Source organism: Colletotrichum godetiae (genome assembly GCF_030913485.1).
Source record: "Colletotrichum godetiae strain CBS 193.32 chromosome Unknown BDP55scaffold_82, whole genome shotgun sequence".
In the NCBI taxonomy this organism is placed as follows: domain Eukaryota; kingdom Fungi; phylum Ascomycota; class Sordariomycetes; order Glomerellales; family Glomerellaceae; genus Colletotrichum; species Colletotrichum godetiae.
Genome location: NW_026851330.1, coordinates 121201 through 147513, shown reverse-complemented (window position 1 = coordinate 147513; position 26313 = coordinate 121201). Strand labels below are relative to the sequence as shown.

The window sequence follows — 26313 nt, the reverse complement described above, 5'->3', positions numbered from 1 at the left end:
TTAGAGTTCAGAAAACAAGGAAAAAACGGTTCGACAAACCCTCCCGCACCGCATAGCGTGCGAGTGATGATTTCATAGGTGCGGGTTGGTTGTGGTCCGGGGACGGGCACGCAATTCTGAAGAAACCCATATTAAAATGTCTGCAAAATAAATCTCTGCATAGTCGAGGGACTAATGACATAAGAGAAAACAACACAGGACTTTGTTACATGCGTCTATTTCATTTTGAGGCCCGAACAACCGATGTACTGTGTAATAATAGCCGCAAAAGACGATTCATGTTTGTTGAGCTAACATAATAGTCTACAAGAGTTTGACGCTTTGTCTCGCAGGGATTCCATGTAGCTCGCTAACGGTCTGATATTGTAAAGTACATACGTCACACGTGTGCGCCCAGCTCTTTCAACGGAGTAACTCAAGTTGGCCAGTCTCAGCCTGGTCATTCTGGTCGGCTTATTCTGCATGTACAGACAAGCTGCCTCTTGTTCACCCACACCGCCATGTACCCAAAGTCGTACCGCATGAAGCGCGATTTAATACGTGTCTGGCGCTTGCAAGAAACCGCCAAAGTAGTCGTCCAGCCATTGCGCCGCAATCCCACCGGTGCCGCTTTCGGTCGCTTGCCAGCGGCCGATGGTACCCACGTAGCCGTCCGGTCGGACGACGATGAGGGAAGCTTCGTCCGTTCCGAGACCCCCAAGCCACTTATCTGTACAGGAGCGTGCTTGTGTATCCAGAGGTGCTACATCGTCGAGATAGATTGTCCAGGCACTTTGTGAGAAAACGGGAGGAAGCGAAGAGACTTCAAAGTCGTTTTTGTCGGTAGATGCTGGAAAGAATGGATCAGCAAAAGGCTACACATGGACTCATGCAATTCTCTTATTAGCTAGGTGGAGGGCGCGGAGCCTTCTCCGACGTGGAGAACTGGAGAGAAAACATCGTGATAAGGTGAAGGGAAAATAACTTACTGATAAGCGCAAATGTGCACAATTGACTGACAGATGTGTATCTCTCAGGGCGCACATAGATATCGTCCGCTCGGCTAGCCCGTGGTTTCGCGTTGTACGACTGTGCCGTCGCAGCGGATAATCTCGACACTAAAGAAGATGCAGATGCTACGCCGGTGCTGAAGTCTTGCAGGAAAGAAACACCCGCAGCGCTAGAGACATCGTTCAAAACTGCGTAGATTCGGAACTGACCCAAGACCGGAATGTCAAGCTGGACGTCGATCGGGCAAGCGTCGATGCAACGAGTAGCCTTTGCAGGCGGGAGATTGCATCCCGGTTTCGCGGCGCCCTTGACGCCGTCAGCCCGACCCCGGTTGAGCTCGTTCTCGCCGTACTCAACCCCGACTCCCGAAATGAAGCGTGTGTTCAGCTTGAAGTTCTCCGCCAGCCGCTTCGCGTCTCCGCGAGCAATCTCGTTGGCGTGCTCAAAGTCAAAGTTGATGAGATCGTGCGCAATCTTCTTGCGTTCCTGTTCGTACGTCGCAAGCAACACGTCGCCCTTGGATAGCCCGCGCAGTGCGAGATTGAGCTTCCACCCGAGGTTCCAGGTGTCGTGGATGCTCGTGTTCATGCCCTGCGCTGCCTTGGGACTGTGCGTGTGGCTGGCGTCGCCGGCGATGAAGGCGCGCTGGGCCGGGTCAGAGAAGCGAGCGGCCACGCGTTGGGCGACCTGGTAGTTGCCGAACCATTCTACGGAGCGCCATTTGACGCTGTAGGGTGCGAGAATAAGGCGGGCTTGCTCCATTACGTATTCTTCTCCGAGGTCTTTTGAAGATGTCGACGACTTCATTTCGATGTAGAAACGCGTCATGTTACGTTCGCGAGGGATGATGAGGATGGATCCGTATTTCTCAGAAAAGACTACTGTTTTGCTCCAAAGGTCGGGGAAGTCTGTCTCTAGTTCGCCATCGAGGACACCCCATACTGAAGCGTGCGGTGAACCTTGCGCGAATGTGTCGGGAATGCTCTTTCGAACGAGAGATCGCGCACCATCACATCCTACCAGGAACTCTGAGTGAATGGAAGTTTTTCCTTCCCCTTGAAGGTCACATTCGATGCTCAGAGAGCCATCGTTCAAAGCACTGTAAGTCTGGAAGCTGTGGCTACGCTTCACTTCGACGCCGCTTTCGCGAAGGTCATCAATAAAGACACCTTCAATCATGCCCTGATGACACAGCAGGATATACGGCTGCAAGAGGTCCACGACAGAAGCAGGATAATGAATCGAACGGCTCAGTCGGTGCAGGTCGGCCTCGCTCGAGCTCTGCCACATGCAAATGTCATGGACCTTAACACCGGTGCGGAGAAGCTCGTCGCCGAGGCGCAACATCTGTAGCGTCTCAATCGACTTCGGCTGAATTCCATCGGCGCGGCCTACTGCGGTTTGGTCCGATCTATCGTCAATGACTTGGACTTTCTGACCGAATCTTGCCAGGAGAGATCTGTGTCGACATGTTAGTACGGAGGAGCTTCCGGCTGTGGGGGCACGGGGCATCGGAGGGAGTGGGGCACAAACCCGAGCATTAAGCCGGCTGGCCCGGCGCCGACGACGCAGACGTCGGACTTGGTTGCAGACCCATTCTGGTGCAAACCATTTGTGTGACCATTGGTCTGTGAACTCACGGGATTTGATGAGCTTGTTGTCATGTTTGCTTTGAGTGTCGATTAAGGCGATGCTATTGTGTTGTAGTAGTGGCCATGCAAAATAGTGATGTTCGGGGGGAATGGATGGTTTCTCGAATTGATATGGAGGCGGTTTGGTTGGTCCTTACACCAAGTCCCATACACTTTGTTTGAAATAGACGGTATTAAAGCAGGCAAATTTGCCAACGCGTAACTTTTGTCTCAAAATACTCATCGTCTCATTTTTCAAAATGGTTCGAGGTTTAGCCGATGGCGACGCAAATTAACTTACCCCATCATTCAATACAGAGGAAGCCAGTCTCTTCCTCACTGCTGACTGACAAACAAACCTCGCACCATTTACCACTCCCATCCACTCTCCTAGCTATGACTTCCCTATCGGAACCCCTCACGATCCCCCACTTACGAGTGTGTGTGTTCGCCGCACAAGCCAAGTCGCGGGGTCGGTGGAGGGATCCGCGGGGAAACATGCCGAAGCAATCGCGGGCAATCCAGCATTCGAAGCTCCACTGATAAGCCCAAATGTCGATGGAGAGTATCCCGAGCGATGGCGGAGCTGGACGAGGATTCCGCCAATCAAGTCGCTTATGCTCCGAAGATCGGCATCCCGAATATCTTCGGCAAGCCGGACCCGCTTCGGATAGGCGTTTGGCACCATCATGACAATGGCTTTGCGGTGATAATGTGACTTGGCCAAAGATTGAAGCTATTTGGAGACATATTGCGAACCGAAAATAACGCGCGATTGAGCAGCTTTGAAGCAGGACGCAAACAATGACGCAGATCACCGCTCCAAAGCCGGTACAAGCCTGGCAAGATGTGGTGACCAAGAAGCGGCAGCTCCGCGCTGAAGCTATCTCAGCGTCCATAGGAGGCTTGACGGGCGGTTCAAAAGAGCTTGAGATCACGAGTATATCTGAAGCTTCAAAACTAGCCTCAAAGATCTCACTTGGTGAGGTGACGAGCGAGGACGTCATCAAGGCATACATTCGGAAGTATGTGGACACCCAACCAACACCCGCCGTCATCACCTATTACTCGCGTTGGTATCGATGCTGATGAGTCTTCGACTTCAATAGAGCTGCTGAGGTGCACGACAAGGTATAGTTCCAGTCTTCTAGTCTCAAATTTGTGCTAATTCAAACATGTCTCGATAGACGAACTGGTACGTTTCGAAATATTAGAAATTTCGAACTTGAGCAAACGCTTTGCCCAAGGAGACATGATACGTTCTACTGCCAAATGCTTAACTAATACTTGCTATTCGTCGATATAGTTTGACGGAAATCTTGTTTGATGATGCTCTGAAGCGGGCCACGGGGTTGGACGCCTACTTTACCAAGCATGGAAAGACTGTCGGACCCCTACATGGAGTTCCAGTCACTCTCAAGGACCAGTTCAATGTCAAATGGTACGATACCACTCTTGGCTACGTGGGACGATCCTTCAAGCCCGCGTCAGACGATGCCGTTGTCGTAAAAATGCTTCAGTCTCTAGGCGCCGTCGTCTTTGCTAAATCGAATTTGCCACAGAGTATCATGGTTAGTAGCTGACCAGTTCCGCCCTTCCATCTCTATGCTTCATATGAGTACGAGTTACTCATGTCTTCGTCTAAAGATTTGCTCACATTTCTACAGTGGTGTGAGACGGACAACCCCCTTTGGGGTCTTACCACTAATCCTAGGAGCAAGGACTATACCCCGGGCGGTTCAACCGGCGGCGAGGCAGCCTTGCTTGCTTGCGATGCGACTATGCTTGGATGGGGTACCGATATTGGGGGAAGCATTCGTATCCCGTCTCACATGATGGGAACGTACGGCTTGAAACCTAGCGTGAGTTTCATTGCTGCCAACTTCGCAAGACTTGGAACTAAGCGAGAACCAACTAAGCATTGAGCATGACTGACTTTCTCTTTAGAGTGCACGACTCCCATATCGCGGGGTCCCGGTATCAACCGAGGGGCAAGAACATGTGCCTTCATCAATAGGACCCATGGCTCGTAGCCTGTCCACAATCCGTCTGACCATGGAGCAGCTAATCAATGCCAAGCCTTGGGAACTGGACGCTCGCTGCGCACCAATCCCGTGGCGAGAAGACTTGTACAAGGAGACGTGTTCTAGGCCTATGACCATTGGGGTCCTCTACGATGACGATGTCGTTCGGCCACATCCGCCATTGACGCGAGTTCTGCGTTCCGCCGTAGGACGCTTGCAAGCAGCGGGCCACGAGGTCTTGGAGTGGAATGCAGACTTGCACGAAGACTGCATCAGAACAATGGTGAGTGAAGATGTTGGCTTTTTTTGTGTGGAATTACCTGACCGTCAGTTCAAGGACCTCTATTACACGGTAGACGGCGGCGAAGATATTCGCAAAGACGTCGTGGCTGGTGGAGAGCCCTTCATCCCCCACGTCGAGAAGCTTCTCAACCGCGGAAAGCCAATTTCGGTGTACGAATACTGGCAGCTCAACAGACGCAAGTGGGAGTTACAGCAGGCGTACCTAGAAAAGTGGCAATCCATTCGGTCGCCCAAGACTGGTCGTATGGTTGATATCCTACTGCTGCCACCTATGCCGCATACCGCAGTGCCGCATGGAGGTTGTAGGTGGGTGGGATACACCAAAGTGTGGAATTTCCTCGATTATCCTGCCCTTGTCATTCCTGGAGGTCAAGTGAATCAGGAAGATGTCAATCAGCCGTGGGCGGAGGAAGTGAGGGGAGTTGAAGACGAGTGGAACAAGAAATTGTGGGAGGATAACAAGAAGAGGATGGCATCTCTCAGTCTGCCGGTGGGCCTTCAGATTGTTGGTCGCAAGCTGGAGGAGGAGATGGTGCTTGCCGCTGGAAAGATCATTGATGACATCCTCAAGGATCAGAACTAGAGTGAGATGTTGACATTCAATTAGAAGGCTTCACTACGGACGACACTTACAATCTTCTGCAAGTGTGAATCAAGTGCATGTACTTAATAGGAGGAACTAAAAGCTCGACGTGCACATGTTCTGGATTCATTAGACTGTTCGAGAGACATCATTGTGGGTAATGATCAATGACACTTAGCGTAATCCAATATGCCATGATTCCCACAGAGACTTTCTCTTGCCATAAGAATGCCTCGATCAAACGCTCGCCCACAACACGACTCAAGACTTGAACTAGTAGTCAAGTCAGGGTGATGCCACAAGAAAAGTGGTCACAATGCTTTCAAACACAGGTCAACAGGGACTCTGCATATCGAGTGGTATCATTAGAGGCGCTGCTTGATAACTATCTTTACATTGGAAACTTGGTGTTCATGAGACTACATGGACCTACATGTATCTAAGATTGCGTCTTCTTCCATTCCTCGTACTTCTTCATGACCTCTTCCTGACTTGCTGGCATCAGACCTCCCTCTGGTGCAGGGTTCTTAGACTTGAAGTAGTCGCTCATCTACAGAACGTGAGCGTCAGCATACGTTCATACGCGACAAAGAGTGGGGGCGGGACCTACCTCTCCCATGGTCACCCACTCGACACCTTCGTGGCTGTTGATGTGCTCAATGATCCGCTCGTGCATGAGTAGCACGTGAGGTCGACCCGAAACGTCGGGATGGATGGTCATTGGGAAAATGAACTCATCTTTGAACAGGGATTAGTCCTTGTCCACAGCACCTCATTCTGTCGTCATGGAGATCCCTTAGCTTACCGTATTCTCGGTAGAAGTAGTCGAAGTGGTCTCGCCAGATGTCTTCAACATCCCTGTTGGCAGGCAAGATCAGCCGGCGCTATCATAAGCTAGGTGGATGTCGTTGAGAGATTTACCTCGGATTTACCCAACCATGTGAGTTTGCAGAGTTCTTCATGAACATCATGGGTGGGAGGTCGTCGATGTACCAAGAACCCGGAATTTCGACCAGACCAGTCTCCTTACCCTTAACCAAGGGCTTCATCCATTCCTCCGCCTTTTTGCTATAATCAATCTTGGTCCAGCTATCCCCAGTCCTCAACCAATATGCTTGGCAGTCATGGTGCGACATAGAGTGATCATACTCGATGCCGTAGCTCAGCATCAACTCAGTCCCTTCTTCGCTCGTCTCCCACCATGGGGCAACGCTGCCCTTGGGTGGCTTGCCGCAAAACTCAGTCAGCATCTTCCACGTCTTGTCCAGAACGTCGCGCTGCTGCTCTAGTGTCATGTCGACAGGGTTCTCGTGGCTGTAACCGTGCAGGCCGATTTCGTGGCCTGCATCGCGCACCATGGCGCATTCTTCTGGAAAAGTCTCCAGGGAGTGGCCTGGAATGAACCAAGACGCTTTGATGTTGTACTTTTCGAATAGCTTCAGCAGTCGACGTGTTCCGATAGTTCCAGCCCATAGACCTATTCAGAATTCACACGGTCAGCGATGTGGTTAATGACCCTCTGTGAGTGCAACTAACCTCGACTGATGTCACTAGTACTGTCTTCACCACCATATGACCCGAGCCAGCCGGCGACGGCGTCGATATCCACACCGTAGCTGTGACGACTAGGTTAGAACGCATGCATACGTGACAGCACTATCTTGTCTTGAGCGAGGAGCCAATTACCAAACGAGAACCTTCTTCTTTCCCATTGTTGCTGATAGAAATAATTGTCTTGTGGTATATCTGAATAAGTGGAAGTGATATGTTTGTCTCTGTGCGTTACCAAAACCCTCTGTACTTGAAGGTCGACTTTATGCTGGACTATTTCAGTCAGTATCGCCCCAGCCATCCCATGAAGCACCACTTGTCATTACTTTGATATCCTGACCAACTCTAAGTCACCAAAGCTCAAGCTGTCAGAAGCTTCCCCGCTGGCAGAAGGCGTCCCCACAATAACTTGCCAGTTTCCCGTGTTTTCAACTGCATCTACGCTTATCTGCACGGCATCGTCCAAAATCTCCCCATTCTTGTTCCCCCTTGTCGAGCCTGCAGTCTCTAGACTTACGAATGCCTCAACTAGCTTATCCCTTAATTGGACACTTTCCCGGGTTTCACTGCTTTGGAATCGATAGTGGGTGGTTAGCCCACTTCTGCGTTGTCGTGGTCCTGCTGAATGACCCCGCCCCCGCCTCCACCCTTGACTACCCCATTTTCCACTTTTGAACGTTGCCATTCCCCAGACCCAAGCCATTCTCTCTATCTCGCAGCAAAGATAGGAGAGAGATGGCTATCTGCTTCGCATAGCTCCGCTTACTCCAGGAAGCTAATTGATGGGCCTTGAGATTGGAGGGCATGGTTCGACGCATGTTGACTGAAAGATGGCGTTGTTTCGATGCATCAACTTTGAAGCGTAGGATGGGGTTCGATAACCCCTTGCAAGCGTCTACTTACCTGCATTGATGCTATGCGCTAGAATGGGGGTTGGGTTTGCGATCGGTCTGAACACTCGGCAAGCTAGCAGTGCAGTCACTGCAGAGGCATTTGTGGAACGGGAATAACCGCCATCTTAAGCGAATTCGCTGATAGTGTCACCAGAAGGAGACTGAAATTATCGTCATTCTAAGTACGTTGCAAATTTAGTTGTCAATACCAGGGGCAATCTCACTTCACGCCTAGACCCTATCTCGCCGTGAGAACCATCTTTATTCCTTCAGTCAACGCAGTCTTCGTGGGCCTACGAAGTGCTAGTCTTCTCTAGTTGTTGAAGTCTGTATGAGACGTAAAGTCATCCGATAATAGTACAATGTCCAAGGTACGCCGGTTTACCAGGGCCATATTAAGTAAAACGATATTAACGAATAAAGTTTTCTCTCAAAGGCCGTGTTGCCGTAGTCACTGGCGGAGGCCGAGGTTGTGGCTTGGCATTCGCACAAGGTCTCGCCGAGGCTGGGGCAGACGTTGCAATTTTTGACCTGATAGACCCGGAGCCATCTGCATTCGAGGAGCTATCTTCTGCAAACGGAGTGAAAGCGAGAGCATATGTCGTTGACGTAACGTCTCTCCCCAGCTTGGAGAAGGCGTTTGCTGCCGTGGCAGCTGACTTTGATGGCAAACTTGACATCTTTGTGGCTTGCGCTGGTGTGAACAAGAACGTTGAGTTCCTCGACACCGAAGAGGCAGACTTTGACAGGCTCTACGGCGTCAATTGCAAGGGCCTCTACTTCTCGGCCAAGATGGCTGCAAAAGCCATGATCGCCAATGGCACCAAATGCGGAAGCATCATTTTCGTCGCGAGTATCGCATCGTACATTGCCATTCGCTCCCAACGATCTACGGCGTATTGCGGTACAAAGGGCGCCGTTCGAGCAATGGTCGCTCCGATAGCTGCCGAACTCAACAAGTATGGAATCCGGGTCAACTCCATCTCGCCTGGCTATGTGCGGACGGAAATGACGGCTCCCTTCCCTGATCTTCTCGAGGGGTGGAAGGATGAGATCATGAACGGCAGAGTAGCAGAGCCTGACGATATCAAGGGAGCCTGTGTTTTCTTGGCGAGTGATGCCAGCAAGTGAGTTCATTTTCTAGTGGACATCCGGGCACGACTCGAGTTGCTAACTTTCGAACAGATACTGCCAGGGGAGCGATATCTTGGTTGATGGCGGTGTGACCAAATGGTAGCTTGATTTTGCTTCGCATAATATGAACATGGAGACTAATTCCTCATTCTGTGTTTTCAAATGATGTACTTGGACAGCGTAGCCTATAGGCGGCAAGTGGTCTTTCCATTCTGACTGCGGCCTCCTGATATATGCTTGCACACAAAAATGCGTGATTGTAAGGTATCGGAATTACTGATAATGCCAGGTTGAGGGCGGATGTAGTGTGTGAATATTTATTGCCTCTTGGAGATGTCTTCAATGCAATTCAATCAGTGCAGCTGCATGCTTATCTTTTGCAGGGTCACGTGCCGTTCGCATGCATGTCATCCATGTTATTGTCATGACGACTGTATCTGACTCACCAATACAACGAATCATCGTACTTAGTTTACAAATATTTGTTCACTCCATCTCTGGAACCACTTCACGCCTCCATTTTATCATTGACTTTCAGGTTTCTAGACTTGAGCCCAACTTCGACGCTATGGGCCTTTTTGCCGACCTAATGGCGATTCTCGCCAAAGAATCGCTCAAACTATCGCTAGTCGCCCCATTGGCTACGCTTTGCACCTACTTCTTCTTCAACGTCTTCCTCCACCCACTCCGCAAAGTTCCGGGTCCTTGGAAAGCGACAATATCACCATTGTGGCTGTGGTACCACTCATATGCAGGGGATGAAACCACCTCGGTCGAAGCTCTGCACAAAGTTTACGGCCCAGTCGTCCGGATTGGCCCCAACGACGTTGATATTAGCGACGGCACGGCTCTCGCACCCATTTACTCCGAGAAGGGCGGGTTTCTGAAGACACCATGCTACAGTAATTTTGACTTTGACGGTCACCCGACGATATTTTCGGCTCTAGATCCTGCACACAGGGCTGTCAGATCAAAGGCTGTAGTCAGCATGTTCAGTCCAGCCTCCATACGAAAGGAAGGCGATCAGATACTGAGATCCTGTGTTGATAGGCTGATGGTACACATCAGACAGGAAGCAGCATCGGGAAAGCCCGTCAATATGCTGAATATGGGTAGATGCCTAGCCCTTGATGCAGTGACGGAGTATCTCCTCGGCAAGACGTACGGAGGAATTACTGAGCTTGAAGCCAGCAGGAGCGCCAACGACTCCAGCAAGCTGTCGGCCAGCGAGTTCGTGGACACTTTTGTAGCAGTCGGGCGATTCTTCTTGCTTCCCAACTGGATCTTTCACGTCTTCGAGTGGGCTCTCCCAAAGCTGTTCCCAAATCAGAAAGTTGACGAGTCAATGGATCTCGTCACAAGTTTCTGTAATCAGGTGGTTGCCGAGGCCGATCTTGAGAAGGACCAAACATACCAGGCTCGGTTACTGCGAGCGGGCATCAGCAAAGCAGAAGCTGCTATTCAGTGCATGGATCTGATGTTTGCCGGCACAGACAGCACTGGTATGAACTTTGGTGCCATCTGTTGGCATTTAGCACAATCACCCTCGACATATCAAAAGCTCAAAGATGAGCTTGCATCACCAGAGGCAGCGCAAGCTGATCCGCAGACACTTCCCTACCTGCGTGGCGTGGTGCGTGAGGGACTCCGAATGTCCATGGCAAATCCTACACGTCTCCCGCGTGTTGTACCGCCCACCGGATTTTCATTTGCAACCAAGATGCCAACCGGAGAGACCAAAAATTTTGAGTTCCCGGGCGGAACTTGGATTGGATGTGCACCTTTCAGCTTGCATTTCAACGACGCTGTCTTCCCAAACCCGCAAGGATTCCAACCGGAGCGATGGCTGGACCCTAGCGAGGAAATGTTACGTGACGCTATTCCCTTTGGACTTGGGCCACGGCAGTGTATTGCTCGTAACCTTGCTTCGAGTGAGCTGTTTTGGGCGGTCAGGGCCCTGGGTACTTCTGGAGTCCTGGATGGTGCCAAGCCGACGGGGTTAATGAAGGATAGGATCCTTGTTGATGAGTGGTTCAACTCCAAAGTTCCCGGGCATGCCATTGAGCTAATTTGGGAATCACCGTCTTGAGCACTGGTATCAGCCAAGCTATCATCGCAAACGACTTGGTCTTTAGCACACAGACATGTAATAACTTCAATTTCTGAGCCCTATTGGAGGAAACAAGCACAGCCAAACGCAAATTGAGTCCTTATTGACTTACTACGTAGTTGATCCAGCACTGAACCGCTTCGAGATGGGTTCAGATTATCCACTCCACAGCCATACCCCCATTAACGCAAGGCGTCGTGCTAGTCGGCCACAGGGACCCTTAGTCGGATTTTAGGACGGAAACAAGACCGGAACAATTTACCGCGAAATTTCGGCATTGAGCCGGTGAGGCTGTGCGGTAAACACACTGTGTAAAGTGAGTCGAGGATGCTTTGACCACACCAGCGAGACCAGAGACAAGACGGCGAATGTATTAACAAATACCGGCGAGTCGGCTGGGTTGGCCCGAGCCCCGGAGCCGGATCCGCCCCGGTCTTGCGCCTTGACACGGACGTACGGACGAAAGCGGACGAAACTCGGACAAAAAAGCGGGCGAAATTGGGACCATGATGTTGTCACTCTGCAAAGCTGGATCCTCTCTGAGTTGATCCCCACAGTTAGAGAAGCCGTTAAAAAAGCTCAGTGCCAAGTTGATCGCGGAGAGGAACTCGACGCCCTTTACTCCCTAACGCATGTAACAAACGCCTTGTCTTCCGCCCAGAACATCACACAGCCTAGAAACCATATTAGTCGTCTTCACCACTTTTCAGAACCCGCGCCCCCCATGCCTCGCAGGTGGACCTTGACTGGCCAAAACGGCTTTGAGACGAGCCTCAAGTACGACGTACACGTGCCGAAAAACGAAAAGCTGGGACCTAACGAGGTTTTGGTGGAGCTCCACGGTGCCAGCTTGAACTATCGCGAACTCGCAATCGCGGATACAGAGGTCAGTTTCACATTAGTCCCGATGACCAAAGTCTAACAAACGTAAAGGGTACAGCCGTAACCGCCGGCGTCATTCGACAGCACGTTGTGCCTGGCTCTGATGGTGCTGGCATTGTCAAGGCGATTGGCAGTTCTGTCACGACTTTCAAGACTGGCGACCATGTCGTCACACATCTAGCTCCTGCACACGCCGAGCGTTATGGTGATGATGAGTTGCCGGTTTATCAAGATATTGCAGAGGGTCTTGGCCAGACAGTTGACGGAACTCTTCAATCGGAGGGTGTCTTTACGGAATCTGGGCTAGTCTCTATCCCTCAATCTCTCAGCTGGTCAGAAGCTGCGACTTTAACCTGCAGCGGTCTGACAGCTTGGAACTCCCTCTTCGGCCTTAAAGGCAGAGAACCCCGTTCCGGTACGTGGGTCCTTGTCCAAGGAACAGGCGGTGTGAGCATTGCAGCACTTCAACTGGCAGTAGCTGCTGGGGCCACCGTCGTCGCCACGACTTCCTCCGTGAAAAAGGAGGAGAGACTAAGGGCACTCGGTGCGAGCCACACGATCAGCTATCGAGAGAACCCCGACGACTGGGGTGTCAAGACTAGGGGATTCACTCCGAATCAGGCTGGCTTCGACATTGTTGTAGATGTCGCTGGCAACGATTCTCTCTCTCAGTCGCTCACTGCGGTAAAAACAAACGGAGTGGTCGTCTCTGCGGGCTTAGTTGGAGGCAGGGCCGAAGTTGTGCCCATGCTAGCTGCCCTCATGCGTCCATGCATCGTCAGGGGTGTGATTTTGGGCAGCCGGGCTCAATTCCGTGATATGATTCGCTTCATTGAAGAGCACAACGTCCAGCCGATCGTCGACGACAAGACCTTTGAGCTCGCAGAGGCAAAGGCTGCCTATGCGCGATTGAAGGAGAAAAAACACTTCTCGAAGATTGTCATTAAGATTGACCACTGATATGTGCGCTGGCCGAGCTTTGTATAGATAGCCGCAATCCGCTTTGGTTGTTATTTATTACACAAGATTCTCAGAGCTACCAATTCAACCCGGATACCAGTTTCCGAATATGCCGAAAATACCTTCCAAAGGCCGGTCGTTGCTGCTTGAAACCTTTACAGGGATTATTGTTGTCACTTAACATTGCACTGGACAAGAACTCGACTTGGCAGGGATATCACTCAGCTGCCAAGCTGTCAGCAGGATATAGTAAAGGAATGCGACAGCGATTTCGCTTCTGCATCAATCGTAGTCGACTCAATAAATATGTCTAAGACACATTGGACTTCTGCGTTTTTCGTTCGGACCAGGGCTGTCCCATGTACGACGCGACAACAGCACTAACATACCTGCCACGTTTGGTGCAACCGGCAGCGGCTTTGTCGCGATTTCGGTGTAACCTAACAGACCAATGGTAAACGGTAGGAACTCGGTACTCGCTATCGTCAGTGAAGGTGACCGGGTACGTGGCGCCTGCGGCGATGGTCTCAGCAACTGGGATTGCCCACTTCTCCCTCGGAAAGTCGCCGTCTCGATATGCCGGGCGAAAGTATATATTCCACCCGAACACACTCACGTAATCAAGCGAATGTGGCCGTTGACAATTACGCCTCTATGAGATATGTAGGTCTGTTGATCAGGCCAGACCTTGATGAGGGCATTCCCCGGTCCTGGGGATGATGGCGAGACGGGCATAGGCTCTCTCCTGAGCGAGAAAAAAGCTACATGTCGATGCAATGGAATGGCTTAAAAAGGTATGGAGGCTGAGAAACTTCAAGTTTGAGGGTTTCAGCAGTTTTCCAATGCGGACCCGTGGCGTAGGGCAGTAAAACTCCTCAACATTCGGAAAAGCTTGAAGTGAAACTTCATGGCATGCAGAAAGCGCACCCTGCGCCCCGTGTCTGTGTCGAGAAACTGGTGTAACCTTTATACTTTAAGCCTTGCTTTCAAATGTTGTGGTCATCTTTTGGGTCTTTTATCTGCAGTCCTTCTCCCCCGTTTCAGCGCCGGCTACATTCGAGAACTGTACTGCAAGAAGGTCCAGTCAGTCTCTACATCACTTTTGTCAATATACCTTCTCACATAGCCAAGATGGAGAATATGGAGAACATGAAGCTTGAGGATCCGGAATTAGCCCATCATCTTACGTTGAAGCATCCGCTCGACAGAGTACGGGACTGGTTTTCCGGGGTCCGGTCCGGGGAATCGTATTACGGCTTACTCCAAGGCAACGGAGATGGTTCATCGACGAACCTCCCGATTGAAGAATCAAGGAGATCACCTTTCTCAAGACTTTCAACCAGTTCGCGTCCTAGCAGATCAAAGGCTTTTTTCTGGTTGTTGGTACCATCATATATCGCTCGCATCTTTGGCCACGCCACGGCAAACTCGACCATCCCAGCGCCGAACAAAACATCGTATTTGAATGGCCTTCGCGGCATCGCATCACTCATCGTTGCCCTTCAGCATACGATAGACGGAGATGTAAGCATCATGTCTCACGCACAGGCAGTTTTCTATCTTTGAAAGATATGAAATTTTTATGTGATCAATCTTACTGACACCGATACTATCCAGTACCCGCTTATACATCGTGCATGGGGCGATGGCGAAGAAAGTGTCTACGTGGTCCAGCTCCCATTCGTTCGCCTCATACATAGCGGAGTATTTATGGTATCGGTCTTCTTTGTTATCAGTGGATTTGCTCTTACATACGGGCCTCTAAGCAAGTCTTACACACTACAGACCAGTCAAGGCGCACAAGGAGCCAACCCCATCAGTTCTTTTCCGTCTAGCATATTCCGACGTCCGTTCCGGCTCTTCCTCCCAACCATACCTATCATCGCGGTCTCGACCGCCTTGATTCCCTTTGGCGCATTTTACGCCCTTAATAGCACCGAAGCTATGGACCCTGTCGCCGTCGGATTCTGGGGCCACGTATACTACGTTTGGACAACACTGGTAACCATCATTACCTCTGGCTCGGCCAACACTGTTATGCCTCAGGCTTGGACCTTGGCAGCCGAGTATCAAGGATCTTTGCTAGTATTCCTAACCTGCATGGCCTTCATCAGAATGTCGCCTACGATCCGATTGCCAGCCACCTTCCTACTGCTCATCTACTCCTTCAACCTTCAGAGAATGGCGAACTGTATGTTCATCTCAGGCATGTTCATTGCTGATTTCCGCCATTTCCGGGCAAATCTTCCAGAGTTACCAAGAATGGTACGTTTGGTCGTCACCGTCACATCGTGGCTGCTGCTTGTGCCCATTATCTTCTTGGGGTGCTGGCCGATGCATGGCGACGCCACCCAAGCCCCGATTTATTCATGGTTTATTGGATTCAACACTTTTGGTTTCGGAGTGCAATCGTTCTTCCAAGGCACATGTGCTATAGCTCTGGTCTTAGTATTGGAGAACCTACCTGTCTTACAGCGCGTTCTCAATACAAAGCCGGCATTGTACCTGGGAGAAGTTAGCTTCAGTTTCTATTTGATTCATTGGGGGTGTGGTAAGAACTTCCTTAGTTATGGTCTGAAGCTTAAGATGCTGGCAGCCGGGTATAGCCTGATTGTTTCGTGGAGCACACTTTTTGTCATCGCCATGCTATCGATCATGCTGCTCGGAGATCTTCATTGGCGTCTCGTGGATCAGAAGTCAGTGCAATTTTCGCATTGGCTAGCCAAGAGACTTGGGGTATCGTAGACTCAGGGAACAAGAGTAGATGAGCTTCTCTTTTTTTCGTCACTACTAGCATTGCCATCAATGATTGCAACTTCAAAGCTCATAGAATCACACATTGCTATATCCCTCTTAAAAACTTGTTTACATGCTCTTCTGCCACTGATACTTCAAGCAACCGCGATTTGCGCTGGCTGGGCTTCCTGAGCCTTCACCTTATTAGCAGTAGCTTGCTCCAGGCCCTGTTTGTACAATTGTGCCCTTCCGTACGACTCTGCATACGAGGCAGAGACTGCTTGCTCAACGGTGACCGGTCCAAACTTGGCTGGCTGCGTCGCCGACTTACAAGTGGGGATGCACTCGACCAGGTAGTCTGGGTTGCCAGAGACAAAGACGGGGATGGAGTAGCGCTCCTGGCCAGACTTGTTGATGACCCTGTGAATGTTGCTCTTGTACAACTCGTTGGTCCATCTTGCCATCAGATTACCCAAGTTCACCACAAAGGCACCCTCAGTCGGCGGGACCTAAGAGTGGCTGATTAGTATCATTGGAATATGAAACTGTCAAGAGTGGTGTTTTGCAGTGGGGGTGGGGAGTTTCCACTTACGTCGATCCATGTCTCGTTCTTCTTGTCCCATACCTGCAGGCCATCGACCTCATCCTGGAGAAGCAAGGTAATGGCACCGAAGTCGGTGTGGGCACCAATTCCACGAGTCAACTTCTCATCCGCGTCCTTGGGTTGCGACGGGTAGTGGAGGAGTCTCATTGTCGCTACAGCCCCATCCATGAACTTGGAAAAGTAGTTCTCCTCCAAGTCCAATGATAACGCAATAACCTGCATCAGATCTGAGGCGAGGTTGAGCGCCGAAGAGTAGTATTCCATCGAGGAATCCCTGAAGCTCTGCAGGTCGCCACCCAGACCCTCGGGCCACTGGTTCGGTCCGCTGTTGAGCTTTTTGTTGACGAAGTAAGGGTGGTCCTCAGGGATCTCAGCTCCGATATAGAAGCCTTCCTTGAGTTCTGGTTGGGTTCCCACCTCGAGGATCTGTGACCTCAGCATCTCATAGCCACGGTTCCAAGTCGTGTTCTCCTTTGCGACCTTTTGCTTTTCTTCAAGGGGCATGGCAAAGAACTTCTTGGCGCCTCCCATGGCGGCCTTCTGCTGCACTAGAGGCACAGAGTGGCCCACGATCTGGAAGAATCCATTATACAGGCAGCTGTCGCGTACTTGGTCCACGACCTTTTGCTTCTGAAGAGGGTCCTCGGAGTAGAATCCTGCGGGTGGATAACGCTGTTAGAACTTGGCTAGCCCTTTGCAGCTGTTTAGGAAGAGGACTATCATCGGACTCACCAGAGAAGTCAATGATTGGAATCTCGAGCGCTGTCATAGTAGCTTTATGAGGAGATGTCAGACGGAAATCAATATCGTCGTTGTGAATGCCTTGATTTGATGATACAACATGGGCTGGCCTCGAGCTTGTGAATACTAGTTTGGCGTGTCTAGAACAAAGCCTATTTGAGTCGCAACATATCTTTGCTGATATAGTTGAATCTGGTTCATGAGGCGTGTCAAACCCTCCTCACTCAACTCATGTAAGCTTCAAGGCCAGCCACCCTTCGCTCCTCGCGTCTCGGCCCCTTATGCTCGGTCAAGCTGGACCTCTGGAAAGTGGGGTGCGAATGATAGCATCTGGTGTGATCGCACTGTCTCACGGCATCGCCCGAGAGTAAGTTCAACACCTAGTGATTGATACTACGCACTGATAAGCGTTGGTCACACTCCTTGCCGCGGGTGGTGTTCCGTTCTCGGCCTCGTTATTTCCCCCGCCGGCAAACCCACTTTCCCCTCATGCTACGGGTAGATAAGATCCGCTCCAAGATAACGCCTCCGAAGACCCAAACAAGTACTCCTGCATATGCATACTTATGCGAAGAGTTCCTTTGCAGGATCGGAGGTAAGAGAAGTAGCATGTCGATAGCCACACGTCACGGCCTCGTAATGCATTGCATGTGAACATATTGGTGATTCGATGAGAACTGTACGCTTAGGGGAGGTGTAGCCAATCGCGACCGTCATTTTTGACACAGCGGATGCTTCGAACCCCACTCTCGATGTAAGTCTTCTGGATTCATGTGGCGAGCGAACATCAGATCAGGATCCAGTACGGACCTGTGGCTACAGGGCTAGATATTTGCTCCCAAATCGTGTCCCGAGGGATACAGGCCATGTGGCTTCACGTGGTGCAGTGATAAGATCTGGATAACCTACCCAAACATCGGTGCTCTGACTGCCATACCCTGATCATCAGCGCTGCATTATAAGAGACTTACGGTTCATCAAAGCAGCCATATGTGCAGTGGAGAGAAGCGTGGTCGTAGAGAGGGAGATTCCAATTTGGTGTGGAAGAATAGAAAACAAAATACTATGAAACTCATGAGGCTAAACCAACGCTGAAAGTTCCGTATGCCATCGTACATCGTATTCCGTACAACCAACGCTGTCCCGAAAATGCCAACAAGATGACACAATAAAGCCGACGGCTCACCAGGCTAGTTCCTCACGACCACCACAGTTGGCTTTCTCCAATTCCGAGCAGAAAGCTTCATCTTCGTTCAATTTCCCCGTGCCCATCTCCCCCAGTAGATTTGGCGTGGCTGGCCAGATTTCTCTGCCTCCTTGCGCCAGTTCCCTCTGCCGGTGCTTCATCACCTCTTCTCGAACGGTGTTTTGGAAATGAATCGGGCCCTGTAAAAATTTATCAGCATCACACTGTAGTTGCTAGGAGGCTGCAAGAATGCATTGGCTTACCCTCTCCTTCTCTGGGTGTAGTTCGCCGCTGATGAACACGCCAGCACTGAGGTTTTCCTGTGCCCCGATGCACAAATCTCGGTCTTCCTCCAGCACTTGCTTGTAGAATGCATTGATGGCAGCGAACTCGGTATCAGTGGAATTGTGAGATCGATACACTTCATTCTCGATCCGGGTTTTGGTCGCATTGATTGGAATCATCCGCTGGATGTAAAAGAAGTTCTGACTACACGCTATGTTAGTTTCTGCTCTTTTGCAACTGCCATAGAAAAACTCTCGCCATAGGATCCCTTACGTGATTGTGACCGAAGTCGAGGGGTAGAAGAATGTGATCGAGCGCCGAAACTCGTCTTCTTCGTCTTGAGCCTTCTTGTTGATGATCTCGTGCTCCAAGCAACCCCCGCTTGGCTTCACTTGATACTTCGTCAAGTCCGACACTCCCGCAATCAAGGGGTGCGATGTTGGGCAATGGTAGCACTCATTGTAGTTCTCAATAACCGCCTTCCAATTGGCCTCCAGCTCCATGTCCCAGACGTGGTCATACTTGTACCCTCCCGCGAAGTCAAAGTTCTGCATCCTTGGCTTCTGGTACACGCCGCCAAACTCATCTTCCCACTTGACGTCCGGTTCGCCTGCTTGGAGGTTAACCCAGATGAAGCCGGCAGGATCCACTCGAACATGGATCGGAAGGAGGCCATTCTGGCTCTTATCGAAGCCGGCTACCGTATCGAATCTCGGCGCTTTAGCAAGATTGCCTTTGAAACCATACGACCACCCGTGGTATTTGCAGCTCAGGATGCTCGCTTTGCCAGACTTCTTCTCGACAACAGGGTATGCGCGATGTCGGCATACATTATGGAAGCCGTTGATGTTGCCGTCGCGGTCTTGGACGAGGAAGAATGGAAAGTCGGCATAAACGAACGAGACGAATTCGCCCGCCTGCTTGAAACGTAGCGAATGTGTTACAAGGATCCACTTTCTCGAGATGATTGCCCTTCTCTCGAGCTGATGCAGTTCCGGGGACCTGTACCATGACGCTGGAAGACTTCGTGAGGGCTCTGGCTTGGCGTCGCTAGTTGCCGAAGAGAGTCCAAGGAAGCGCAACATGTCGTTGGGTCAGAGATGCAACGAATTGTGGATACCGAGTATAGAAAGCGCAAAGAAATGTTGCGCTGAAGTCTTTGATTGGGATCACAGTCTGAAAACTATGGGTACTGCATCTCTAAACCTGTTTACCCTCGCGCCTTCATGTCTGATGGCCTCTGCTACTTTAAGACCGCAATTCGGAGGTATGGCTCTAGGCCAAGAATTAGTCTAATCCGCATTTATCAGAGGTGGGGAAGATGCTTTCGTGAACTGCTTGATAATGTTGTTGAGAATGGGGGTGGGGTTGGTGGCTAGTAGGCTGAGGGGACCGGACACGAGCATCCGGGTGTTGATAAGAGGCCTAAAAATCCGATAGAGGCAAGTCGGAGCAGGTCGGACACCGGAAGTCATTTGCGAGGACCAACCGAACGCGCGGAGTACCGTCAATACGGCAGATAGAGATAGTCTCTTTTTACCTATTTAATTCGAAAATGGTGAGTTGACACATATCGTAAATAATGGAGAAGTCATATTGGTCGTCGACGCGAGCTTGGAAAGAGGAGAAGCCGTGTCTAAGCGAAGATGGTGATTTGAAGTACGCAAGACAGGTGACCTCGATGATGGCCGGATTGGAGTTATATGATCACCCCCAGGCTATTAGTGCTACACAATCACTAATACCAATAAAGACTTATATTGCATCCACCATATGAACACATGGTAAACGGGGGTGATTAGGTACATGTAAGTACCGACGCATGCACTCCTAAACGGTCCATCTAAGTCGTAAGAACAGGATTAGAGATTTAAAGTCCACGTGATACAGGACTGTAGCTTCATGCGTAGACTGATAATTTAGGAGAACAATTTTGTGCATCGCCCTCGGGCGAAGACTGATACAATATGAAGACTTTCTTGGACGCGTGCTAAAATCACGATAAGCTTCAGTGTTCATCTATTGTACAGAGATCTAGGATAGGATGATAGTCGCAGAATCGAATAAGCTACCGACTCCATGTTCACGAAATTCGAAGACTGCCTCAATAAGCTTGAAGCACACTTTCTATACTATAACCACTTCCAAAATCAGAAAAATGTCTCTGGTCAGATATCACAGGCGAGTCACTTGCTCTGAAGGACTGAATTCTGCTTTTCTTCGACTGGTAAACACGTGCGCAAAGTGAGATGCGGGCAGTGCAGGCTGAAAGTGCCCAACCCACAATGGAATTCCATAAGTCTGAACATTCGGTACCACGGGATGCCTCCCACAGGTTTATAAACCAATTACAGTAACTGGAACTGCTTTGCGGCGTAAGGCAGAATGGCATACAAATTGGGCCGCCAGGCTCCGTGGTTCGCCCATGTCAAGTACGTCAAGCCAAGCGTGATTCGCTGTGGCACCAAGTGTCTTCATGTGTAAGCAAGCAGAAGGCAGCGCTGACAGAAACCTGCAGTGACCTGTCATTTGACCATTTGAGAGAGCCTGCATCAGGCTCCAGCTCAGTCTCGTGAGCCACCACTGAGTCGAGCCACCGGCCATCAGTAGAGATTGCCATGTATCATGACGCAGGCAGTGCAGCGGCGTTGCTTGGACCTGAGAGCGCGTTTTATTTGGCGAAGATCATGGCTCAACCATGTTCAATGCCTAAACTGTTGAGATCTAACTACCTTGCACGATGACTCGCCGATGGACGAGAGCAAATCAAGCCAGACCCTTGGTTTCGCTGCCCGGTTCAAGCCCAAAATTGCCTTGCCTGATCTGACCCTCCACAACGGACCCCATGGCTTATTCTTTCATTTCGCATTGTAACTCTTACGGAGGGGCGCCTTTGTGCTCTTGAGCCATTTGGGACCGGATGATTTCGGGCAACTCTTGATATTCAGCCATTATAAGTTGCTAACTTTTCCTTTATGAGGTTATTTTCCTTTTTACTGGAAAGTCCCAAAATTCTGAGATATTAAGGCAATTCACCATCAAAAGATTAAACGTAGCTAATCGTCGACGCCACCAAAAGCTGAAGCTACCCAAAGTCTTGCCCGCTACCATGACGCACCGACACACGCACCATCGAAAGCAAGCCAGCAAAGGCTCTCAGAAGAGTAGCTCGAGTAGAGAGTCGCAAGAAGACACTTCGATTGCAGGTGCAGCTGTTGAAGAATACCATGTGGCTCCAACTGCCGGACCTTGGTCGTCGTGGGTCCACGATGCTGAAGGCAGAGGATTTTATTACAGAAGCCGGCTGAGCACGACAGGTTTATTATGAGCCTCGTTCGCCATTTCACCCATGCTTGTTACTAATAGTATAGTAGGAGAAATTGAGTGGGACTTTTCACGCTCGCCAACTTATCGGAGTTACGACTACATACACCCATTGCCACGAATGTCTTACTATCAGCAACCCATCAAGACAAGCCCAGATCCAGCAACTGCATTCACGTATACCTTCCATTATCCGGCCAATACAGCACCGCGAGAAGATCAGCCAACCTCGGGCTCTGATTTCTCCCACGATGCGAGCGACGAAGAAACGTTTCCGGCCGCAAGCTCCAGTGTTTTGATACCCGCCATCATCGACGTGGACACGAAGAATAACATCAGAGTTATAGTCCCGGATCCTAAGACTGGAGAAGCGAAGACAATATATGACAACAGGCATAAGCATTCCCATAAAAAGAAGATGAGCCCGCAACACAAGGTGGAGAGCTGGCTGCACAGAGGGTAGATTGTCGTTTGATATAAACTGAGGTTCAAAAGGTATGTGGGGGAGACAGATTTCCTGCATCTGATAATCATTGATCATGAGCGAATTAATCTTGAGAATCTCAGGGACACAACAATTTATGAGTAAACCCACCAAATTCACCCGGACTATTTGTTGAAGTATCTATCTTTGCCGGAGGTATTGAATCATTTGTGAAGAGACTTTTCCACACTCTGCCTAAGATCCAACCTAACAACCTTTCCATAAAGAGGCGCTATCGGGCATCGCATCCTCTCTGGAGACAGATCATTGGTAAAATATGCATGTGCCGGTATCAAATACCGTCAACGCCATTTCAGCATGTCACATCTTCTGTTCACGTGAGACTATCGTCCTGTATGGCTGGAGTCCGTATCCGAGACTAAACACGCTAGGATGGTTCATCCGGTGGGCTGGGCTAGTTGAAGTTTACCTTGATGGTCTCCAGAAAGGGGCAGCTAGGGGTATGGGATTAGTGATCCACGCATCTCAAATTCTCAATCTACCTTTCCACGATGCTTCTCCCCATACCCTATGGTTTTGCTTTCTTAGATTATTAGCAGGTTCCCCAGTTTGGGGCATATGCCATATTCGCTGCGGTTCACCCGGACTGCCAGAAAGCGTTCTTAAAATAAGCCATGGCCCTTAAATCTGACTCACTTTTTAGTTGGCGTTTACCTCCAAATGGTTCTAGGCGCAATCCTTCGCCGGTACGCTTATCCAGCCACCCATAGCCACACCAATCTGCAATGAGGATGGTCACAATGTCTTGTGTCAGATTTTCCAGCTGCCGCCTATCGTTCGCGCGCAGTGTAGCCTATTCAAGAAGAGAGTCTTACAGATTCTGAAGTATTTGATCCCTTCGATCCACCCGAAGTTGGCATTGCATGTTACGACCCTAAGAGAGGGCTACAAATCTATCACAGCGAACTTTTTTCTTCCTCGCCTTCGAACATTCGGTCATGCCCGGAGGCTTATCGCCCGCGGGCTTTCGCTCACGGAGCTCAAGCCAAGTGAGGGTGTATTCCCACGAAGAAATCATCTTTCCCAAACTCTACGAAGAGGCCTGGGGCAGCGATGGATTTGGCGATAATCGAACCGAGTTGGAACGCGCCAGAATCTTCCTTATGCGGTTTGCGAAGATGAACCCCGACCCGTTTACGAACCAGGAACTACAGTCAATCGTCATGAACCACGAGAACCGAACGATACCCGGACTGGCTCTTGCAGTGCAGATGAGAATATTTGGAAACCGCCATGCCAGCTTTGCTGCGACGCCCCTCCTGCAATGCATCCGGTTCATGCTTCTCAAAGCCAGGGTGCCGGAATTCATATACTCGGACAAAACCAAGCTCATCATGGACTTTTACTTCGACCCGACAATGGCTAGAAGCATCGAACCTCCGCCACCGGGCGGCATCGTCTACAAGTATCCCTCCGGCCGTCTCAAGGTTGCCATTATAGGTGGTGGACCAACAGCATTGGCATCAGCAATATCTCTTGCGGAGAAGGGCGCCGGAAAGATCCAAGTTCACGTCTACGAACGGCGGTGGATCGTCAAAGACGGACCAAGAGGAACTTACGTCGACTACCCCTCGACAGCTAGGCGTCGTGATCAAGTCGTCACGCTACAAGAGTCGGTTACGACATTGATGAGTCAAGCAACCCAGCAGGCATTATTTGAAGGGCGACCAGAGTGCGTCTGGCCAGGCTCAGCCAACATCCAAATTCGCAAAGTCGAGGACCGTCTACTCCGTAGATGCCACGCCGCCGAATTCCAGGACCTCATTCACCTCCACGCGAAAGGCGTGACGCATGAAGATATGGCAAAGATTGGCGATTTTCATGTGCTCCTTGGAGCCGATGGAGCTGCATCGTGGGTTCGCAAATCGTACTTCCACGGCTATGAAAACGAACGCGGAAGAAGTTACGCCCTTGGCCTTGCATTCGACCGACCGGCCGGTTTACCGTGGTCGCAACCCTTGAATGTCTTTTTGACTCTCGGTCAAACTCGATATCTTCTGAACGCTAGTGACTACGACGGACGTGGGTACCTCAACATGCAACTGACAGAGGGGGAGTGGCACAGAATGCTCGCCAAGGATGGCCAACCTGTCACTTTTGGGTACCCCGGCTGCCTCCGAAAGCCAGATGGGACTGTCCCGCAAGGTTTCACCGAGAATCAAGTCTTTGCACCTTCAGAAGATAGGGAGAGCTCATTATGGAGATCGATTTCCGACGGCCTGAAGCTCTTCGGCTTCAAGGAAAGCGAGGTTATCAACGTTGTCCGGATCCCGATTGTTGTTCAGGCGGTACGAGAAGGCATCCAGTACCTCTCACCTTGCGACTCGGGAGCGATCAACCGGCCGCATGCCCTCGTCGCAGTCGCAGGCGATGCTGCCATGACAGTACACTTTTGGCCCGGCCGTGGTCTCAACAGTGGTGTCAAGTCAGGCATCGCACTAGGAGACGAGATTGTCCATGCACTCAATGGCGGTAAATTCGTTGGGTTGCCCCTTACCGCCATGAACCAGTACAACGACTTCATCATGAAGCTGCAGGACCGCGAGCACGACAAGCGCAGTATCCCGATCCTGAATCAATCCGGTACGCCAGAGACCTTGGGTTGGCTTCTGAGCAAGGCAGACACAGTTCCAGACAACGTTGCAATCGAATGGTTGGTCGGTGCCATGGCTCAAATTGCGGAGCGTCTGGAACTGAGAGGCGATTGGGCCTTTGGCCCTGTGGCCAATGTTGAACCACAACTTCGAATTGTACTACGACAGATGGACTCAGCAACGTTGAGAGAAATGGCAGTCAGCTTCCCCTGGCCGACACGAGAGATGGGTGGCGCTGAGGTTCTACCTCTCCGCTCTATGAAGCCGGAAGAGAAGCAAAAATGGCTTCAGGGCATCTGGGGGCTATTGCGAGACGAAGTCAGCCGAGACTCGCAGAAGCGCCCTCCCTCCCGCGGAGATAGAGGACGGCCACTGTCCACGTCACGGTTCGAAGCCCCGCGCGGTGCGGCTTTGCTTCCGCCTAGAGCCGTTTCGCCGTCGCCGCAGTTCCTCTCGCCAACACCGAATAGTGCTGCGCCAAGTCGGTCTGAATCGACGCTCCGAAGAAGTAATGCCAATCGGGGAGGCATATCACCGGGCCCTTCTGAGAGAACTCTAGCAGTCCCTAATGAGCTGGATGGTAATTCATTTTCACGGCAACGCTCACCGTCTATGGGTGGTGAAATTCCGCTTGGAAGATTGCTGAGCGTGAGCCAGCGTCCAGGCCGCGCAGTACTGGCTGATGCTATGTCGTTGGCACTATTCCGTGTCGACGGGGATTGATGCCTGGCAGGAAATCATTCGTAGGAAAGGTGATTCTTCGTGGACCTTGATATGGCGGATTAAACAGTAATTACATCATGTGAAAACGAAGTCCGGGTCTATGCTACGTCCTTGAACCCAACTTCCGATGTTGGTGTGCTCACCAGTACGAGTTTTCGGATTCTTTCTGTTGGAGTCTTGTTATTGAATACCTCGAAATCTTGGTTTTCAAGTTTCTCTTTCCAGTACGAAATGTCAAGCAACATACCTACAAGATGGACCAGTGTCATGGCGCCTCAGCTTGCTCGACCACGCGTCAATGCACGCTCTTTCGGATCAGAGTGTAGAGGCTGTCATCAGTCGCAATGGAAATCATGGGTGACGAACTTCGTTTGTATTACCAACGTTCGGCGAGATCTGGACATCGAAGAAGCGGTATGTCCGCATAATTCCGAAAATCCGTGACTCCTCTGGTCCGATCCCTAGCGTGAGGCTCCACAAGACCTGAACGCCCACTTTTCCATCCGCTCTCCGTTATGGTTGGAGGGATTTGGAAGTTCAAAATCACTCATGCA

The 26313-nt window shown here is 50.7% G+C and overlaps 11 protein-coding genes across 11 annotated transcripts; 7 read left to right on the top strand and 4 right to left on the bottom strand.

Annotated features, from left to right (window-relative positions):
* Positions 1–259: 259 nt before the first annotated feature.
* Positions 260–2923, bottom strand: BDP55DRAFT_684187 (FAD binding domain-containing protein). Its single transcript, XM_060576387.1, has 3 exons — positions 2524–2923; positions 969–2449; positions 260–829 (listed from the first exon to the last, which is right to left on the bottom strand). Exons 1-3 carry the CDS (start codon positions 2652–2654, stop codon positions 534–536), a joined length of 1908 nt encoding a protein of 635 aa, XP_060422701.1. The 5' UTR covers positions 2655–2923; the 3' UTR covers positions 260–533.
* A 314-nt stretch (positions 2924–3237) lies between these two features.
* BDP55DRAFT_684185 (amidase) lies at positions 3238–5720 on the top strand. Its single transcript, XM_060576386.1, has 7 exons — positions 3238–3646; positions 3731–3752; positions 3809–3816; positions 3928–4192; positions 4289–4483; positions 4569–4928; positions 4983–5720. Exons 1-7 carry the CDS (start codon positions 3426–3428, stop codon positions 5529–5531), a joined length of 1620 nt encoding a protein of 539 aa, XP_060422700.1. The 5' UTR covers positions 3238–3425; the 3' UTR covers positions 5532–5720.
* A 250-nt stretch (positions 5721–5970) lies between these two features.
* On the bottom strand, positions 5971–7243 carry BDP55DRAFT_734558 (polysaccharide deacetylase; the record flags this gene model as incomplete). Its single annotated transcript, XM_060580218.1, has 6 exons — positions 5971–6081; positions 6142–6269; positions 6337–6389; positions 6453–7008; positions 7068–7147; positions 7218–7243. The coding sequence occupies 6 exons, from the start codon at positions 7241–7243 to the stop codon at positions 5971–5973; spliced, it is 954 nt and encodes a 317-aa protein (XP_060422699.1).
* Positions 7244–8061: 818 nt separating this feature from the next.
* BDP55DRAFT_415951 (short chain dehydrogenase) lies at positions 8062–9437 on the top strand. Its single transcript, XM_060567409.1, has 3 exons — positions 8062–8346; positions 8399–9102; positions 9161–9437. Exons 1-3 carry the CDS (start codon positions 8338–8340, stop codon positions 9210–9212), a joined length of 765 nt encoding a protein of 254 aa, XP_060422698.1. The 5' UTR covers positions 8062–8337; the 3' UTR covers positions 9213–9437.
* A 240-nt stretch (positions 9438–9677) lies between these two features.
* BDP55DRAFT_566293 (cytochrome P450) lies at positions 9678–11198 on the top strand (the record flags this gene model as incomplete). Its single annotated transcript, XM_060570495.1, has 1 exon — positions 9678–11198. The coding sequence occupies one exon, from the start codon at positions 9678–9680 to the stop codon at positions 11196–11198; it is 1521 nt and encodes a 506-aa protein (XP_060422697.1).
* Positions 11199–11943: 745 nt separating this feature from the next.
* Positions 11944–13061, top strand: BDP55DRAFT_566160 (uncharacterized protein; the record flags this gene model as incomplete). The annotated part of the gene is made up of 2 exons (XM_060570486.1): positions 11944–12105; positions 12153–13061. 2 exons carry the CDS (start codon positions 11944–11946, stop codon positions 13059–13061), a joined length of 1071 nt encoding a protein of 356 aa, XP_060422696.1.
* Positions 13062–14210: 1149 nt separating this feature from the next.
* On the top strand, positions 14211–15806 carry BDP55DRAFT_566300 (acyltransferase family-domain-containing protein; the record flags this gene model as incomplete). The annotated part of the gene is made up of 2 exons (XM_060570496.1): positions 14211–14585; positions 14679–15806. 2 exons carry the CDS (start codon positions 14211–14213, stop codon positions 15804–15806), a joined length of 1503 nt encoding a protein of 500 aa, XP_060422695.1.
* A 20-nt stretch (positions 15807–15826) lies between these two features.
* On the bottom strand, positions 15827–17563 carry BDP55DRAFT_684164 (2OG-Fe(II) oxygenase superfamily protein). The gene is made up of 3 exons (XM_060576385.1): positions 17134–17563; positions 16390–17057; positions 15827–16306 (listed from the first exon to the last, which is right to left on the bottom strand). The coding sequence occupies exons 1-3, from the start codon at positions 17168–17170 to the stop codon at positions 15953–15955; spliced, it is 1059 nt and encodes a 352-aa protein (XP_060422694.1). The 5' UTR covers positions 17171–17563; the 3' UTR covers positions 15827–15952.
* A 583-nt stretch (positions 17564–18146) lies between these two features.
* Positions 18147–19846, bottom strand: BDP55DRAFT_684163 (Rieske domain-containing protein). Its single transcript, XM_060576384.1, has 3 exons — positions 18887–19846; positions 18592–18817; positions 18147–18528 (listed from the first exon to the last, which is right to left on the bottom strand). The coding sequence occupies exons 1-3, from the start codon at positions 19696–19698 to the stop codon at positions 18325–18327; spliced, it is 1242 nt and encodes a 413-aa protein (XP_060422693.1). The 5' UTR covers positions 19699–19846; the 3' UTR covers positions 18147–18324.
* Positions 19847–21722: 1876 nt separating this feature from the next.
* On the top strand, positions 21723–22400 carry BDP55DRAFT_638334 (uncharacterized protein; the record flags this gene model as incomplete). The annotated part of the gene is made up of 2 exons (XM_060573098.1): positions 21723–21930; positions 21985–22400. The coding sequence occupies 2 exons, from the start codon at positions 21723–21725 to the stop codon at positions 22398–22400; spliced, it is 624 nt and encodes a 207-aa protein (XP_060422692.1).
* Positions 22401–23380: 980 nt separating this feature from the next.
* On the top strand, positions 23381–25759 carry BDP55DRAFT_698707 (uncharacterized protein; the record flags this gene model as incomplete). Its single annotated transcript, XM_060577805.1, has 2 exons — positions 23381–25544; positions 25596–25759. 2 exons carry the CDS (start codon positions 23381–23383, stop codon positions 25757–25759), a joined length of 2328 nt encoding a protein of 775 aa, XP_060422691.1.
* Between the last annotated feature and the right edge of the window lie 554 nt (positions 25760–26313).